The sequence below is a fragment of the Vitis riparia genome, chromosome 14, assembly GCF_004353265.1.
Source record: "Vitis riparia cultivar Riparia Gloire de Montpellier isolate 1030 chromosome 14, EGFV_Vit.rip_1.0, whole genome shotgun sequence".
In the NCBI taxonomy this organism is placed as follows: Eukaryota; Viridiplantae; Streptophyta; class Magnoliopsida; order Vitales; family Vitaceae; genus Vitis; species Vitis riparia.
This window is the reverse complement of record NC_048444.1, coordinates 24,712,949-24,733,299: the sequence shown is the minus strand read 5'-3', so window position 1 is coordinate 24,733,299 and position 20,351 is coordinate 24,712,949. Positions and strand designations below refer to the sequence as shown.

General features: G+C 35.4%; 2 protein-coding genes across 2 annotated transcripts; both read left to right on the top strand.

Annotated features, from left to right (window-relative positions):
• The first annotated feature begins 1,093 nt into the window (after nt 1-1,093).
• Nucleotides 1,094-4,868, top strand: LOC117930570 (disease resistance protein At4g27190-like). The gene is made up of 2 exons (XM_034851211.1): nt 1,094-2,962; nt 4,813-4,868. The coding sequence occupies exon 1, from the start codon at nt 1,094-1,096 to the stop codon at nt 2,720-2,722; it is 1,629 nt and encodes a 542-aa protein (XP_034707102.1). The 3' UTR covers nt 2,723-2,962; nt 4,813-4,868.
• LOC117930569 (probable disease resistance protein At4g27220) lies at nt 4,852-15,543 on the top strand. Its single transcript, XM_034851210.1, has 4 exons — nt 4,852-5,310; nt 5,757-6,634; nt 7,958-8,129; nt 15,023-15,543. Exons 1-3 carry the CDS (start codon nt 4,852-4,854, stop codon nt 8,112-8,114), a joined length of 1,494 nt encoding a protein of 497 aa, XP_034707101.1. The 3' UTR covers nt 8,115-8,129; nt 15,023-15,543.
• The last annotated feature ends 4,808 nt before the right edge of the window (nt 15,544-20,351 follow it).

Sequence of the window (20,351 nt, the reverse complement as noted above, 5' to 3'; positions counted from 1 at the left end):
TGTGGTTTTAAAGAAAATTATAAAACCACCATCTGTGACTGTGGGTTTTATAACATTTTTAAAACCACAATTACTAACTGTGGTTTTATAGTTATTTTGATAAAAAATATTTTTAAAATAATATTAAAATTACGACACAATTAAAATAGATGTGGGTTAAAAATAATTGTAAAACCACAGTTACTAACTGTGGTTTTATGGTTATTTTGATAAAAAAGTATTTTAAAAATAATATTAAAATTACAACACCATTAAAATAGATGCGGATTGAAAATAATTGTAAAATCACAGTTACTAACTGTGGTTTTATGTAACTGTGGTTTTATGGTTATTTTGATAAAAAATATTTTAAAAATAATATTAAAATTACAACACCATTAAAATAGATGTGGGTTAAAAATAATTGTAAAACCACAGTTATTAACTGTGGTTTTATGGTTATTTTGATAAAAAAATATTTTAAAAATAATATTAAAATTACAACACCATTAAAATAGATGTGGGTTAAAAATAATTGTAAAACCACAGTTACTAACTGTGGTTTTATGGTTATTTTGATAAAAAAATATTTTAAAAATAATATTAAAATTACAACACCATTAAAATAGATGAGTTAAAAATAATTGTAAAACCACAGTTACTAACTGTGGTTTTATGGTTATTTTGATAAAAAAAATATTTTAAAAATAATATTAAAATTACAACACATTAAAAATAATTGTAAAACCACAGTTACTAACTGTGGTTTTATGGTTGTTTTGATAAAAAAATATTTTAAAAATAATATTAAAATTACAATACCATTAAAATAGGTGTGGAATAAAAATAATTGTAAAACCATAGTTACTAACTGTGGTTTTATGGGAAGTTGTAAAACCACAGTTTGTAATAGTGGTTTTAAGGATACTTCTTTTAAAACCACAGTTAGTAACTGTGGTTCTAAGAGAAATTGTAAAACTATAGTTTGTAACTCTGGTTTTAAGGATATTTCTGTAAGTTTTAAAATCACAGTCACCGACGGTGGTTTTTTATACTTAAAATCTATGTGGATGCTTACGTGGATAAAGAAGACTACTTTGATAAATATTTTGAAATGGATAAAGAGGAAGCTTGGAAATTATTTCAGAGGACTGCAGGTGATTTCGAGCAGGAGCATGAATTGCGGCCCATAGCAACTGAAGTATTCAAAAAATGTGAGGGTCTTCCAGTAGCTATTGTAACAATTGCAACGGCGCTAAAGGGTGAGGGAGTGGCTGTATGGAGGAATGCCTTGCAGGAGCTGAGAATGTCTACACCAACAAACATAGAAGGAGTGACTGAAAATGTGTACTCGTGTCTGGAGTGGAGCTACAAGCATTTGAAAAGTGCTGAAGCGAAGTCATTGTTCTTGCTCATTGGTTCACTGGGCAATGGTGATATTCCATTGGATGACTTGTTAAAATATGGCATGGGTTTGGATTTGTTTAGTAAGATTGATTCATTGGAGCACGCAAGAGATAGAGTAGTTTCCCTGGTGGGAATTCTTAAATCCTCAAGCCTGTTGCTTGATGCACTTGAAGATGATAAATACTATGATAGAGCTCCAAGCTTGCTTTTTGTGGAGGAAGGTAACGGGTTTGTAAAAATGCATGACGTGGTTCGTGATGTTGCCAAATTAATTGCATCGAAACATCTTCATCAATTTGAGGTGGACGGAGTTGTTAGATCAGAAGAATGGGAAAAGAGTGGCGCTGAACCGAGAAATTGTACAGGCATATTTTTGAAATGCACATGTGTTAATGCCCTTCAAGAAGGATTGGTATGTCCTGAGCCTCCATTTGTTTTGTTGGATAGTATTCATTATTCTTTGAAAATTCCAGAAACTTTTTTCAAAGCAGAAGTCAGAGTTTTAAGCTTGACTGGATGGCATCGGCAACATCTGTCTTTATCAATTCACTCTCTTTCAAATCTTCGAACATTGTGTGTACACGGTCACCAGATCGAAGACATAAAAATACTTGGAAACCTTAAGAGACTACAAATTCTTAGCCTTGAAGATTGTTTGAGTTTCAAGGGTCTCGAAGTAATGATGAAATTGACTGATCTAAGGATGTTGAGTTTAAGGGGCACAATTCTCCCCAGTAGAAGTAATCCGCTGATGATATCAAGTCTACCTCGGTTAGAGCATTTGTGTATTAGGTTTAATATATTGAAGGACAGTCGACTCTACCTAGACACCATTCCTACTCTTTGTGGGTTGAAACACTTGTCCTGTTTGAGGGCTTTGGAATTGGTCATACCATTTTCACGTTTGCTTTTGGAAGATGTTTCCTTTGAGAACCTCACTAGATATGATATATGTGTAGGCGATGGTCCATGGGCTTGGTGTGATGATGGTCAATGGGGTCGGTGTAATGATAGTACAAAGGCCTCTAGAAGGTTGTTGCTCAGTTTGGGTCAGAATGAGTGGAGCCAGCTCAATCCGAGCCTGCATGATGTGGTCAAAGTCCCCCACTTCTCCAAGCTTTTTAAGACAACTGAAGTTCTAGTATCGGACAGACTGGTTGATACCAAACATTTTATTAATGAGCTAGGCTGCGATGGTTTTCTTCAACTCAAGTTTCTGTATATCTCTAGGAGTGATGGGATGCAATACATCATAAATACAAGGGAAATGGTATGGGTCGATCCACCACGTGCCTTTCCTCTCTTGGAAAGATTAAAGCTCAGATGTCTCGAGTAATTGGAAGCAGTATGGCATGGCCGATTTCCGGTGGGGTGTTTTGCCAACTTAAGAGTTCTGGAAATAGAGGAGTGTGACAGCTTGAAATATATCATATGGCTTCCTACAACACAAGCCAGGGAATCAGTACTAGTGTTTCCTCAACTGGGATCCTTGAAATTGGAACTGCCAAATCTCATTAACTTCTACTCCACAGGAACCAGTGGCAGCCAGGAGCCAGGCAGCTCTTTTTTCAATCAGGTATGTTTAATTTTCACTTTCAATTTCTGCCATTCAGCTCTTTTTACTCTTCAACTTCTCTTGCAAACAAATTAATCATATACATTAATTAAATCAGTAGTTTCCTAATGGTAGTATGTACTACTAAGAAAGCCAAATAGCCTATCACAAGATTTGTTCCTCCTAAACATATTGATCTTATTTTGCCATGAAATATGTATATTTTCTATTTCAATTTTTTTAACTTACTAATCATTTTCTCTCAAAAAATTACATAACTAACCTTAATTTTTCTCATTAATTCTAATACAAGGAAATAGATTAATTTTGTCCATGAGTAAACTCTTATTAAGAAAGTGGAAAGTGGTCCCTCATCATCCTGATTATGCCTCTTTCCTATTCCATTTCACAAGTTTATCTTCACTTTTTTAGGCTTATAAACATATTTATATTATTTAGCACACAAATATGTATATTTTAATTTTGAATTTTTAACTTAGAAAGTATTTATATTGTTTCATCCAAAATGTTGTAGATATAACAAAATTTCAAAATATATACATTTTTTTTCATTTCTCGAAGAGTTCCACTTCCATTATCTCATGAGTCTCCCATCATTAATCTCAAAAATTATCTCTTCAATCATGTTTAATTTCTAACATCAAATAAGAGGTGAATTTTGATTCTTTAATTTTATCTTGCTCTTCTTTCCATTATTATGAGTTCACTTTTTTTCTTAATATGCTTTTCATTTGTTTTTCCAATTCATTTGGCAAATCTCCATAGTTTTTCTAATATGGCATTTATTTTTATTATTTTTGCATGAAATATATTTTATTTAAGGAAAAATAAGCTAAGCTTATTCAACTAATGAAATGTTTTTTATAATAACTATTAACACACATTGTTGAATTATTTATCTCTTTTTGCTTTTTCTTTTTAAGCAATGTTATTCACCATTCAAATGGTGAAAATATTAGGTCAAAAAATGAAAATTTACAAAGGATAGAATTTACAAAAATTTGAAAATTGCATTTTGTTGCAAGAAACAAAAAATGGATGAACAATAGGGCAAAAATCACAATTGAAAATTAGAGCTTAAAAATTAAAATAATATGAAAGTCACATTATATACTTGTTTTATGAATGAAAATGTTAAAATAAAGGCTGATAATAACGAGAATCGTAATAGTTGCAATCAGTTCATAATGATTGAGTACCTTATCATTATTGAACAATTAATTTAAATACTTCAAATTTTAGAAAGTAAATAATCAAATAAAATAAGCCATACAAAACGTACAAATAAAAAAAATTACCTATGTAGTGGAAAAAGTAAAAAAGATAATGTGTTAAAAATTGGAAAGAAGTGATGTCAATATCAATCATGAGGTGCACATTAGTGGGACAATTAATTTGTAATTAGATGAAGAAAAGTATTTATACAAATATCATTTTTTCTATTCTTTATTTTAATCTACAAAGCATGGTATGGTTGTGGATTGCATTTTTTTTTTTTTTTTTGCAAGCCTATAGAATCTGAACAAATAGATTGATGACTATTATGGCCGCCTCTACATGATCTACAATGATTTATCGGATAAAAAAAAGATACAAAATTTAGGATCATTCTATTGCCTTAATTGTAAGAAAAAATTCAGTACCAACTTCCTTAAATTTAAAAATAGAGATGAAAATTGGGTTATCTTATTTTCTTATTTGAAAAGAGAATTTATAGCAAAATCTTAGTTAATTTTGTAGTTTGTCACATTGACGTATTGATTGAAACCTCATATATTCAATTATATATGTTATTGGAATGTAGGTGAACGATTATATTAATTATTAATTTTATGTTATAAATTGGACAGGTTGCATTGCCCAGGTTGGAGTCCTTAAATTTGCATTCAATGGAAAATATCAGAACCACGCGTGAGGAAGAAATTTGTTTAGATGGTCAAAATGTGAAGAGCGTGAGGAAGAAGGATCCCCAAGGATATCTTGCCTTTCAAAATCTAAATTCATTGAGCCTTTATGATTGTACTTCCTTGAAATATGTTTTTCCGGCTTCAATTGTGAAGGGTCTTGAGCAACTTAAGGACCTACAGATACATGATTGTGGAGTGGAGTATATTGTTTCAAATGAAAATGGAGTTGAAGCAGTGCCTTTGTTTCTTTTCCCTAGACTAACCTCTCTCACACTTTTTTGTTTAGGCCATCTCAGAAGGTTCAGCCAGGAGAAGTATACTTTGACTTGTTCACTGTTGAAGAAATTGGAAGTATATTGGTGTGATAAAGTGATCATACTTTTTCAAGAAAAAAGTGTTGAAGGTGAACTTGATAAACAACCTCTTTTTGTGGTCAAAGAGGTATTACTCCTTTTGCACATTTGGGTTACTACATTTATAGCCAAATTAATCAAATTAGATAAAGAGACTTTAGAATATGGAGAAAGAGGCACAAATAATTAATAGTCATGAGAATTTTGAGGTGTAATAAGCATTATATTTTATAGATCCAACAATTTTTTATTGAGTTAACGGGCACTACAAATGCTAGTGATATTATATTACCCATATTACCCAAACTGCATTTAGCTACTATAACTATATATTCAAGGTATTTATATTAATTATCATATTCATGTTATGATTGTGTTCAATAATAATAGTAACCAGTTTATATAAAATTAGCTTACTAGAGAACCTATAATGAAGATAAATTACTTGGAAGCCTTTTTATATATAGATCTTGTTTATTTACTAAAGTTTTGTTAGAGTAATAAAATATTAATGTTATTCATTTGATTTGTCAGAACGCATTTCCTAATTTGGAGGAACTGCGGGTGGGCTCAAAGGGCCTCGTGGAGATATGGCGGGGCCAATATTCAAGTGAGTCATTTGGCAAACTAAGAGTTTTGAGTATAGAAAATTGTGACGATATTTCAGTTGCGATCCCCTGCAGTAAGCTGCCAGTATTACAGAATCTAGAGATACTTAAGGTGTCTCGTTGTAAGTCAGTGGAAGAGGTAATCCAAGGTGAAGAGCTTCCGGGTGAGAAAATTCCCCGGTTAACTAATATATCCTTGTGTGCATTGCCTATGCTTATGCATCTATCTAGCTTACAGCCAATTCTTCAAAATCTTCATTCTCTGGAGGTATTTTACTGTGAAAATTTGAGAAATTTGGTGTCACCCTCGATGGCTAAAAGACTAGTGAATCTCAAAAACCTTTGGATTGCGGTGTGCTTCAGTGTGAAGGAAATTGTACGAGATGATGGGAGTGAAGCTACAGATGATGTCAGTTTCACTAAGTTAGAGAAGCTACGACTTCGTGATTTAGTAAATCTGGAAAGCTTCTCCTCTGCAAGTAGCACCTTCAAATTCCCGTCCTTGGAAGAAGTATACATAAAGAGACTAGCAAGTCTCACACATCTATACAAGATAATCCCTGGCCAGAATCTTCAAAAGCTTCGTATTCTAGAATTATCGGGTTGTGAGAGCTTGGAAATTTTGTTAACACTGTCAATGGTTAAGACACTTGAACAGCTTACTGTGAGCGACTGTGATAAGGTGAAAGTAATAGTTGAAAGTGAAGGAGGTGAAACAACGGGTAATGAGACTGTTGACACCAAATTACGAAGGCTAAAACTTCAGAATTTACCAAATCTGAAAAGCTTTTGCTCAGCAAGATACTGCTGTCCACACTTCCTTATTTAGCCCACACTTGCTGTCTACACCTCTTTCCTTAATTTAGCCCACTCTTCTTTCCTTATTTTAGCCCACAATTGTTTCCTTATTTCTCCATTTATTATTCTGTACAGTTAGCATATATTATTTGACAGATTATAGTTTACATGTATAGGGCTAGAATCATGCTGGAATTTATTTGATTTTATTTGCTTTCCATGTAAAGCATCCTTGTAAAGTCTATATATAATATACAAAACTCAAGGCCAAGGTATTCGGTCATTCACACAATATTTTGACATGGTATCAGAGCTTGTGTTTTGAACCTAGAGTTTACACGCTTTCTAGGTTTTTCTTTGGGTTTTCTCGGATTTAGCCATAAGGGCTCTCGGATTTAGCCCTAGGGGCTCTCGGATTTAGCCCTAGGGGCTCTCTGACTTAGCTATAAGGGCTCTCGGATTTAGCCCTAGGGACTCTCGGATTTAGCCCTAGGGGCTCTCGGATTTAGCCCTAGGGGCTCTTTGATTTAGCCCTAGGGGCTCTCGGATTTAGCCCTAGGGGCTCTCGGACTCTAGCCCTAGGGGCTCTCGGACTCTAGCCCAGCTTTAGTTTAAGATGTTTGTGAAAAGTAAGAAGCAAGACAGAGTCTCTAAGTCATCTACGGAATCTGAGTACCGGGCGATGTCTCTTGCTTGTTTTGAAATCATTTGGCTTCGAGGTTTGCTTGCGGAGTTAGATTTTTCTGAGACCGATCCTACACCTCTATATGCCGATAATACAAGTGCTATTCAGATCACGGCCAATCCTGTCTATCATGAGCGCACAAAGCATATTGAAGTGGACTGTCACTCTATCCGTGAAGCATTTGAAGCTCGTGTTATCACTCTTCCACATATTTCCACCGACTTACAAATTGCTGATATCTTCACCAAGGCTCTCCCTCGTCATCGACATTGCTTGCTAAGTAGCAAATTGATGCTTGTTGATCAACCTGCATCAATTTGAGGGGGGCTGTCAAAGGACAGCTTTGCTGTCCACACTTCCTTCCTTATTTAGCCCACACTTGCTGTCTACACTTCTTTCCTTAATTTAGCCCACTCTTCTTTTCTTATTTTAACCCACAATTGTTTCCTTATTTCTCCATTTATTATTCTGTACAGTTAGCATATATTATTTGACAGATTATAGTTTACATGTATAGGGCTAGAATCATGCTGGAATTTGTTTGATTTTATTTGCTTTCCATGTAAAGCATCCTTGTAAAGTCTATATATAATATACAAAACTCAAGGCCAAGGTATTTAGTCATTCACACAATATTTTTACAACTGCATCATATTCCGATCCTTGACATTCGTGGATATCAAGGAATGCCCTCAGATGGAATTTTTTTTCCAGGGAGACTCATTCACACCAAGTTTAGAGTCTGTATGGATGAATAACCGGCAGGAAATTTTGGAGAATGACCTGAATACTATCATATAGAAGTTTAGGGAAAGGGTATGTTATTTTAAGAAAATTATGGATACAATGGAGAAAAGAAATACTCTCAAACACTCACTTTGATACAATAAAACTCTCAAAGTTGCAAAATAAGAACAAGAAGAAGAAGAACACAAGAAAGGCTCAAACAAGTTCTTGGAACTTTGTCCAAAGACTCTATTTCCTCCCACTTCTAGAAATCTTTAGGGAACCAATGGAAATAGTCTTGGGATTGATCAAGCCTTTTCACTTTTCTGCATAAGATTTCAAAAAGAAAAAAAGTCATATATATATAGCACTCTTAGGGTTGAAAAAAGGTTACAAGGATGAGAAAAAACCCATTGTCTTCCTCAATCTCTTCATCTTTGTAACATTCAAAAATTAAATCATATGTTTAATTCACACATTAAACATGATTTAATCTCAAATGTGTAACTCTCTTACACTTAACCTCTTAAGTTTTATAAAGTTACAAAGATGAGAACACTCATTGTCTTCCTTAACCTTTCAAGTTTTGTAACATTTCAAAACTTAATCATATGTGTAAATACCTCTTAAGTTTTGTAACATTCCAAAACTTAATCATGTGTTTAATTCACACTTTAAAAGTGTAACCCTTCTTACACTTTATTTTCAAAGGTTATTTTTCAAAAGTGTAACTCTTCTTACACTTTATTTTTAACAAACAATATATATATTTATATAAATATAACAATCCCCCACTTGGTTAAAAATAAACATCAACCCTTATAACCTTAACAGTGAAAATGCATAAAATAAAATATCTTTCGATTTGAATTTTACCTTAGTGTAATTGTCACAAAGCTCCGTTGAAATCCCAGGTTGCTTGTAGCATTGAACCAGTTATTCCTTGTAACGAAACCGGTAACAACACACACACTTCCACTAACCACACGAGTGCCCATTATTTTCTTGCTTAGCACTTTTATGGCCATGCGCTCAATCCATTCATGAACTTTCTTGAAAGAAACTCTAACTCTCATGAGAGGCGGCACCACCCCTAAGTTCACATAGGTGAAATTCTTCTAGCATCCTTGTTACCTTTAAGATGCTTGCCACACATAGACTGAATTTCATTAAAAGCTTTAAGCTTAACCCTCCAACGGTAACAACCAGCATTAATCATCATGGATGGAACTCACATGTTCTAATGCTGCCACAACCCACTTATCAATGACTTGTTTTTACCCATTGAACTTAAGACTAGTAATTTCTTAGTATTAAGTTGGGTTACCATCATTGGTGAGTTTTATTTAAGGAGTTTTAGTCCCATCCTTCTAGATGTTATCCTTACTAAATCTCTTGTAAGAGGTTTAGTAAAAGGATCTGCCAAGTTTCCACTTGACCTCACAAATGAGATTGAGATGATTCCATTTTGAATCAATTGTCTTACATAATCATGTCTAATGCTTATATGTCTAGACTTCCCATTGTACACTCCACTGTACGCACGAGCTAGAGTGGCTTGACTATCACAATGTATTGACATTGTTGACACATTATTTGCAGTAAAAAGGATGTCCATCATGAGATCCCTAAGCCACTCAGCTTCTTTTCCAGTTGTAGTTAGAGCTATAAACTCTGCCTCCATGGTTGAGTGTGATATACAAGTCTGTTTCTTGGATCCCCAAGAGACAGCCCCACCATCAAGTGTAAACACCCAACCTGTGGTAGATAAATTATCTCCCACACTCGATATCTAGCTTGCATCTGAATACCCTTCAAGTATAGCAGGAAACTTTGAATATTGGAGGCTTAGTTCTTTGGTATTCTTTAGGTAACCAAGAACTCTACCAATAGCTTTCCAATGTTCCACGCTTGGATTGCTAGTAAACCTACTTAGTTTATTAACTGCAAATGAAATGTCAGCCCTAGTACACTGAGCAGCATACATAAGACTTCCAATTGCACTTGCATACTCAAGTTGAGCCACCGATCTACCATCATTCTTTTCAAGTTTTATACTTGAATCAAATGGAGTGTTAGCATCTTTAATCTTGAGATGACTAAATTTGCTAACTACTTTCTCAATATAGTGGGTTTGGTTCAAAGCATAACCCCCACTATTTCTTTTCACTTTGATACCCAATATAGTATCAACTTCTCCAAGATCTTTCATCTTGAAGGTTGAGGATAGAAACCTTTTCGTTTCTATTATTCCTTTCATGTCATCACTCAAGATTAACATGTCATCCACATATAGACACACTATGACCATATAGTCATCACAAGTCTTAGAATATAAGCACTTGTCCGCATTGTTGTGTCTAAATCCATCCGAAAGAATAACATGATCAAATTTTTTGTGTCATTGTTTGGGAGCTTGTTTTAAACCATATAATGATTTGACAAGCTTACACACTTTGTTTTCATTCCCCAGTAGAACAAAACCTTCCGGTTGTTCCATGTAGACCTCATCATTGAGATCCCCATTCAAGAATGCCGTTTTGACATTCATTTGATGAACAAATAGATTATGAATTGATGCCAAAGCAAACAATATCCTAATCGATGTTGTTCTAGCCACTGGCGCATAGGTATCAAAATAATCAATACCTTCTCTTTGTTTAAACCCCTTAGCTACTAATCTAGCCTTAAAGGTTTGAATCATACCATCGGTGTGATATTTCCTTCGAAATACCCACTTGCACCCTATTGGTTTAGATCCTGGTGGAAGGTCTACCAATTCCCATGTTTGGTTGGACATAATTGAATCCATTTCATCATTGATAACCTCTTTCCAAAAAGCAACATCTCTAGAAGCCATAGCTTCTTTGTATGTTTTGGGATCCTCCTCTATTTGAAGTACTATAGGAATTTTTCTTATAATATCTTCTCTATTTCCTTCTACTAAGTAAAAGGAAATTCTTTGAGAATCAATCTCATCTGATCCCAACACTTTCTCTTTTCTAGCTTTTTGGCTTTTCCGAGGCACAATGGGTTGCTCAACAACCTTTGAAGGTGTCTCATCTTGAGACTCTCCAACACTAGTAGGCACTTGAGAATTGCTATCACTCAACAAATTCTCAAAGAACTCTACTTCTCTTGATTTAATTATCACATTAGACTCCAAGTCTAATAGCCTATAAGCTTTGCTATTTGAGGCATAGCCTACAAATGCACACTTAATGGCTCTTGGACCCAATTTTGTTTTATTTGGATCCGTTTTCTTGCAATAAGCAAGACACCCCCACACTTTGAAGTAACCTATATTAGGCTTCCTTCCTTTCCATAACTCATATGGAGATATCTCATTTTTCTTCATAGGAATTCTATTCAAAATATGGCAAGCAGTCAACAAAGCTTCACCCCACAAATTGAAATTCAATTTAGCATGCAATAACATAGCATTCACCATTTCTAAGAATGTTCTATTCTTTCTCTCCGCTATGCCATTGTGTTGAGGTGTATAGGGTGCGGTGCACTCATGTATTATGCCATATTCTTCACAAAAAGAATTGAATTCACTAGAGAAATATTCACCACCTCTATCACTTCTAAGCACCTTAATATTTTTTCTTAGTTGATTTTCAACTTCGGCTTTGTAAACTTTAAAGGCATTGAAAGTTTCACTTTTGTTTTTCAACAAAAACACATAGGTAAATCTAGAACAATCATCTATGAATGTAAGAAAATACCTATTTCCACCTCTTGTTAACATGCCATTAAGTTCACAAAGATCACTATGTATTAAATCAAGCAAATTAGATGATCTCTCAACACTATGAAAAGGCTTTTTAATCATCTTTGATTTAACACATATTTCACACTTTTCAAATTTCTTGGTATCACAAGCAATCAAACCACATTTCACAATCCTTTTAATAGTGCTTAAACCAACATGTGCAAGCCTATTATGCCACAAAAATAAAGAATTTGAATCACACATATAAACGGAAGTAGAAGCCATTTTATAGGTATTGTCATTGGTACAAAGTTTGATCATCCCATCACAAGAATACCCCTTTCCCACAAAGTTCCCCGATTTGGATAAAATTAGCTTACCGGATTCAAACACTGCTTTGATACCCGGTTTGCCAAGCAAATCTCCACTAACCAAATTTTTATTCATATCGGGGACATACAATACATTTATAAGGGTAACCCTTTTGCCGGAGGTAAAAACAACTTCAATAGTGCCCTTGCCAAGCACCTTGGATTTTCCTTCATTGCTCATTTGAACCTCTTGATCTCCCTTTGCATCTTCAAAGGTCTTGAAAAGAGATTTGTCATAGGTAATATGAACTGTGGCACAAGTATTATACCACCATCCTTGCACCTTTCCTTGGACAACGCACACATCGCTTAGTGTTGCAATGATCTCCTCATCAATTGCATTCACCACAACCCCTTTTTGGTCCTTTCGGAACCTACACTCCCTAGCATAATGCCCGGGTTTTCCACACACAAAACAAGGACCTTTCTTGCCCTTAAATTGCTCTTGATTTTTCTTGGGGCTCATATAATTTCCGGAATTCCTTTTGACGTTGTTATTTTTACCTCTAGGATGATTGGCCTTTGAAACCGCATTGGCTTTGTTAGTCCCACCATTGGACTCTTCCACCATTTTGTCTCTTGATCTCGATTCTTCCTCAATGCGAAGATGTTTTTGAATCTCTTCCAATGAGTAATCTTCACTCTTGTGGAGAATCCTCTTTCGGTAACCTTTCCAACTTGATGGTAATTTAGCCACAATAGCACCAACTTGGAAGGCCTCCGGAAGTTCAATTTTGAGAACTTTCAACTTATTCACAATTACTTGCAACTCATGAATTTGTGGTAAGAGAGGCTTTTCATCAAAAAATTTGAAATCTATGTATTGAGAAATAAGAAACTTTTTGGTACCTTCTTCCTCGGCTTTGTACTTGTTTTCAAGAGCCTCCCAAATCTCCCTCGCGGAATTGGTGTTGGTGTAGAGATCATATAGCCTATCGGATAAGGCGTTCAAAATATGACCCCTACATATGAGCTCATCCTCCTCCCTCTTCTTCCTTGCCGTCACCACTTGAGGTGTGTCATTTTCCTTTGGTTCCGGTAACGGTGCCAAGGTAGGTTCAAGGATGTAGAAAATCTTGAGTGCTGTGAGAAGGAATCTCACCTTGTTTTGCCACCTAGTGAAGTTGGAACCATCAAAACGATCCAACCTCACAAGGTCTTGGTTCATAATCTTGATAGTCTCTCCTTCCATTGTGAATAGGGTTTTTGATTTTTAAGAAAATTATGGATACAATGGAGAAAAGAAATACTCTCAAACACTCACTTTGATACAATAAAACTCTCAAAGTTGCAAAATAAGAACAAGAAGAAGAAGAACACAAGAAAGGCTCAAACAAGTTCTTGGAACTTTGTCCAAAGACTCTATTTCCTCCCACTTCTAGAAATCTTTAGGGAACCAATGGAAATAGTCTTGGGATTGATCAAGCCTTTTCACTTTTCTGCATAAGATTTCAAAAAGAAGAAAAGTCATATATATAGCACTCTTAGGGTTGAAAAAATGTTACAAGGATGAGAAAAAACCCATTGTCTTCCTCAATCTCTTCATCTTTGTAACATTAAAAAATTAAATCATATGTTTAATTCACACATTAAACATGATTTAATCTCAAATGTGTAACTCTCTTACACTTAACCTCTTAAGTTTTATAAAGTTACAAAGATGAGAAGACTCATTGTCTTCCTTAACCTTTCAAGTTTTGTAACATTTCAAAACTTAATCATGTGTTTAATTCACACTTTAAAAGTGTAACCCTTCTTACACTTTATTTTCAAAGGTTATTTTTCAAAAGTGTAATTCTTCTTACACTTTATTTTTAACCAACAATATATATATATATATATAAATATAACATGTTATAATTCCCCTAACTTCCTTCTACTCTTTACACCATCTTCCCCCATCACCATTCTCTGCATATCGTGAATTCTAATTATAATTCTGTTTGTTTACCATCTCTCAATTCTGCTTGCTATGAGAAGAAGACATAGAGCGCAAGCCCATAAAATTTTCATGTTTTTCAAGTCTATAACACATGTTTAGTTTCTTAAAATAAGGAATCTACATTGATGGGGACAGACTTCTCATATACATTGTTGTTTTAAGATTGGGTTGTTAGAAAGTCTAAAATGCTCTTGTAAAAAAGGTTATATATATCCATAGAAAATACAAATGCAGCGAGAAAGTGAAAGTCAAGTGTAGTGGTTGCAAAAGAAATGAGAATAGATATGAGATCTTATCTTCGATCCAACATAGTTAAATAATCAAGTTAGAGGATGGAATTTGATAATTAAGTTCATTTAATGACCAAGTAAGTATAGATCAAAAGATGTTCTTGATCATTTGAGTTTGCATTGTTGTAGAGTTGGGTTTATGTTGTCAGTCCTTACTTGAGCACAGAAATTTACCAGTTTCCATTGATGTTAAAGGAGTTTATCTTATTTCGCATATTTCCATATTCTCAAGCATTTAAAACCAGTAAATCAGCAAAATCTTTTTAGCTTGTAATTTCTGTGGTGCAGTTTGGGGAGTACAATCCCAAGGTTCTTAGGAATGCCCCTAAGTTATTATCATATGTTTGGAGGTAAATCATTTAAAAAATTGTGTGAAGATTGATGCAGATTGAGGATTATAGGGGACAATAGATTGAAGGTATTTTCCTGTTAGAGCTGCATGGAGGGTCTCATTTTATGGATGGAGGAACTTGGTGAGACTTAATTAGGTCATTTACAAATAGTTACTAACGTTGAGAAATAACTACAAGGCTACCATGTAGCAGTAGTTTGATTTGATCATTCTGTGATTCTCCTTTCATACCGAGTACGTTTAAATTTTGTTCTTGTAATTTTTACTCTTTCCTGCTTAATATGATGCACTACATGTGTTGAATGCCTAGCATTCCAAGGGAGAAGTTCATGATGAAGAAGATGCTGAGGAAGGGGATTCTGAAGAGCAGCATCACGGGGTAGAGGATTCTGTGGAAGAAGACACCGAGGATGAGGATTCTGGGGGAGGAAGTTGATCCTTAGGGCAAAGATCCTCGTAAGGAAAACTAAGCTCAACTTTTCAAATGCAAAACAAGGAAAGCGTTTTCCTTCTGCTTGGTATATGTGAGCGAGAAGCTGTTACAATTTTTTTTTTTCGCTTTATATATCTTCAAATGTAAAAAAACGCTTTTGTTCTTATCATCTTCATTTTTTTTAGATATATATGCAGAACTTGGCCTCATTAGAGGACATGTATTGATACCATCCCAGTCAGAGAGATGCTGCCAATGAATTTTTCATCAGTCTCTTTGGTATGTTTTGCTTTATGATGTCATATCTGTAAGTTGCTATTGTTCCCTGGCACTTAAGAGACCATTCAACTGCTTGGGGTTCAAAATATATATGTAGGTTTTGTGCACGTTTGACTTAATTTGCATTATTCTTGTGTACGTGTATTCGTATTATATAACCAAGCTTGTTAGGACCTTTCTTATTCAAATTTAAGAATAGTTTTTAAGTAATTTTTAGTATAAAATATTCTTTCAAAAATGTTACAATCGTGATGATATAATAAACTCTTATGTGCCAATATAAAGATTCAAAATTATCTTTTGATGGTTACAAAATCATTTTGTCAACTCCAAACAAGGCTTGTTTTGTTGTGATCTTATTGTTGGTAAACAATTTACTCCTAGTCAAACATCTCGTCAAAAAGATCATCTAGTTTTTCCTGCTTCAAGAGCAGATATTTTTAATGAGTTTAGAAACTCTTATGCTTTTTTTTTTTTTAGCTTGGGTAGGTCGGCCAAATGATCTGATGACATATATTTATGTACCTTTTTGCTATTATCTAGAATAATTTAGTTCAACAATGACAAGGTTTGTTTGTTTTTTGTTTTTTGTTTTATAGCAAATCAAGAAAAGTGTCTTGAAAGTCAAAAAGTTGAAGAATAATTATTTTGTATCATGTAAAGGAAAACAAAGAATTTGGTTATGTTTGGGAATTGTTCTCAAGATTATTTTTTAGTTTTTGAGAATAAAAAACATGTTTTTAAAAATAGTGTTTTCTTCTAACATATTTGAATTATTTTTACATGTTTCTAAAGATTTTTAAAAATGAATTACACCAATCCGTTTAACCTTGCCCTATGTGATTGCTTTAGGCCATATAATGACTTTCTTAGGTGGTGTTTGTTTTTTTTTTTTACTTTATTCTTAATAGAACCTTAATACTTAATAGTATTAAATATTAGGTTGTTTGTTTTTATAGTATTTTATTTCTATGAAGTATTAAAAAGTAAAGCAAAACAAATATGTTATTTTTTCTATTTAGAAAAAGCTATATATTTTGGTTTCTTCTATTTAATAAAAAGTTTATAATAAGTCATAAAAAAGTAAAAAAATAAACAACTTTAATTCTGAAAACAAATTGTTTTTAGTATGAAGGAAAGAAAACAAACACCACCTTGGTCTACTATCTTTTATATTTTCTTTCTTCATCAAATCCCGAGGGTAACTCTATATAGGCTTCTTCCAAGTTTCTATTTAAGAACACATTCTCCACATCTCATTGTTGAAGAATCTAACTAAATTGGTTGCAAATAACAATAGGACTTATGACTATATTTATCTTAGCATATAGAGTAAACGCTTCTTGGTAATCAATTCTGTAGGTTTGAGTGTATTTCTTCGCAATGTGTTTTTCCTTGTATCATTTAATTGATCCATCTGTATTGTATTTGATTGTAAATAACCACTTACATCCCACAGTATCTTCTCCTTAGTGTCACGGACATAGTATTTTCTTAAACTCGTGAGGCAGTTACTCAAGTCAAGGCACTTGATCTTGCTAAGTTAGCCTTACTTCTATGTTTAGCTTTCTAGGTTAAATTTACACGTCTTAGAAGTTTTAGAAGGCGTAGTAGGTAACAATTAAAGAAGGGAAGCTTTTATTGCCCTTAAGGATGGTTTACAAGTGCATAGGAGGAAGCTCATTTGCCTAATGCCTTGGCCAAATGAGGGCCTCATTTATTTATAGGCACCTCGGGAAGTCTTCAGAACCTTGGAGGGTTTCCTTACAAATCAAGAATATTCTAGATGCTCTTACACTAGTTTATATATTAGGCTATGTACAAGATGACTTTGGAAGACTGTAGAACACCTCACACTATTGCAATACTAGCCAAGTGTAGAGATGTGTGGATATCTCTAGCCCTCTCTTGAAGCTTTCATACTCTTCCAATTTGTAGTCTTCAAAGTCTTTTTAAGCATCTTGTGACATTAGCCTTTTATGGAACAACCCATGTACCATTTTGCATCAACCATGTATGGGGAAGGGACTTTCAAACCTCCTCGCAAGGCCTTTATACATTAGCCTTAGTGACTTGAATTGTTGAGGGAAGGATCTTGACAAGCACCATGCTTTGACTTTATGCTCCGTGTGACGTCGCTTTTTGTGAGCCCACTTTTTCATTTTCTTAGTAGCCTTGTCCAAGTATGAGTTAGCTATATCGGCTTGGTTATGCCATCCATTAGCAAACTTGAAAGTCGTCAAACTTCTTCCTGTATAGCCGATCTCTAATGTGGGAGGAGTCAATGGTTATTGCCTTGTGGATAGCTTAAATGGGCTTTTGTGGGTTGCCTCACTTATTTTCAGGTTGTATGAGAATTGGATCACATCTAGCAACTTAGCCCAATCCTTTTCGTTGGCACTCACGAAAGTGCCTCAAGTATAACTCTAGTAAGGCATTCACCCTCTCAGTTTGCTCATTTGTTTGTGGGTTAAAGCTTGTAGAGAAATGAGGCTTTGATCTTCTAAGTTTGAAGAGTCCCATCTAAAACTTTCTCGTGAATTGTGGGTTGCAGTCACTAAAAATGTACTTGGGCAACCCCTAATATTTAACCACGTGCTTCAAGAATATCTTTGTTGTCTCTTCCGCGATATAGTTAGTAGGGGTTGCTAAGAAGGTGGCGTACATAGAGAACTTATCCATTACAACGATGATCGAGGTATAGCCCTCCAACTTGGGCAACCCAATGATAAAGTTCATAGTGATGTTCTCCTATGAATGTTTTGCATTGGGTAGTGGCTCCAATAGGTCCCTTGGTTGTTACTATTCTACCTTGTCTTATTGGCACACAGGATAAGTCCTCACATAGACCTCGACTTCATCCCGTATTTGAGGCCAATAGTAAGTCGACTTGAGTAGTGCTCGTGTGCGTCCTTGTCCAGGGGTATTCTACCCACTTAGAATCATGGCATTCCTTGATAACATATCTCATGTTCTCCCACTTGGGCACGTAGAGTCGTCTCCTTTTAGTGTAAAGTAGGTTGTCGTCCACATAGAACCACTTAGTTTTTCCCTCATGGGCCAAGGGAATGAGGCTCTTAGCCATTGGATCATGTTGCAACTCCTCCCTTAGAAGGTCCAGCATGGCTTGTATAGTAGCTAGTTTCGTCTTGCGGCTTAGGGCGTTGACCACATGATTAGCACTTCCCGACTTGTACTCTAATGTATAGTCGAACTCGGTCAGGAAATTTTGCCACCTAGTTTGCTTGGGACTTAGCTTCTTCTGGGTTTGGAAGTAGCTAGTGGCGATGTTGTTGGTTTTCATTACAAAGTGAGACCCTAGTAGATAATGCCTCTATGAGCACAAGCAGTGGACAATGGCAGTCATATCATTTTCTTGCATTGTGTCTTGCCTCTGTCATTTAGCTTGCGAGTCTTGTAGGTGATCAGATGCTTATCTTGCATAAAAACCCTTCCATTAGAAAAGTAAGAGGCATCTGTGTGTACCTCAATCACCTTGGTATGGTCGGGTAATGCCAACACCGCTTCTTAGTCACAACCTTATTTAGGTCCTCAAAGTCTTGTTGGCACTTCTCATCTGATTCCCATGCCTTGTTCTTCTTGAGAAGATTGATGAGAGGAGTTGCCCTTATAGAGTAACCCTTGATGAATCGTTGGTAGTAGTTAACCAAGCTAAGGAAAGACCTTAGCTGAGGTACCTTAGTAGGTGGATCCCATTCTTAGATGGCCTTCACTTTTTTGTGATCCATCATCAGCTTGCCATCCTTGATGCGATTGCTCACCTCCTCCTTAGTAAATGAGCATTTCTTCTTCTATACATATAACTTGTTCTGTCTTAGGATCTTGAAAACTTACCTTAGATACTCCATGTGTTCCTTCACGGTGTTATTGTAGATGACTATGTGGATCAAGTACACCACTACATACTTGTCTAGATATGGTTAGAAGATCTTATTCATAAGTGTCTAGATCGAAGGCCATCATTAGGAATTCATATAAGCCATATCGGGTCACGCATGTAGTCTTTGACTCATCACCTTCTGTTATCCTCGCTTGGTAGTAGTTCGATCTCAAGTCTTGCTACGTCAAGTATCTCACCTTACCAAGTTGATCAAACAAGTCGACAATGAGCGGAATAGGGTACTTGTTCTTCCATCTTGTTGAGTACCCAACAATCCATGCACATCTGTAGGGACCCATCATACTTATTTTGGAACAAGATTGACACGTCGTAGGGAGCTTTGGATGGAATAATGAACCTTGTGTCTGGAAACTCGTTGAATTGTCTCCTTAGCTCCTTGAGCTGGGGTAGTGCCATCCTATATGGCCCCATAGTAGCGGGCTTAGCTCTTGGCTCCAACTCAATCCTATGATCTTCCTCACTTTTAAGAGGGACTTATTTATGCAACTTGGGCTATATCACGTTCTTGAACTCATCAAGGACTCCCTTGATTTCCTTAGGCATGGGCTCTTCAAACCATCATCCTTATTCTCCTTTACAGTGGCCAAGTAAGGCACATATTTCCTTTTTAAGCGCTCCTTCAATTGCAAGGTAGATAACATGGGGGTCTTGGGCGAACCTTTGGTGATCGTAGGAACCATACATGACTTCTCCTCTTCTAAGATAGCCATTGAGTGTAGAAAGGGCATTGGCACAGCTCATCCACGGGTGTCACTACTATGAAGTCGACCATTCTCATGAGCCAATGCGTATAGCCACCTTGCCTGCTACACCATGTGATGGCTTGGTAGTAGAGTTAATTGCCTTGAGCTAACCTCTCTCCTTGGAAATTTGGATCTCTAGCCTCTTTGCCTCATCCTCCGAGACAAAGTTATGAGTGGCACCGGTGTCCACTAGGGCTTAGGTGGCCTTTCCATATTCAAGGGCCTCCACGTGCATTAACCCTTTATGTTGAGGTGTCTTAGG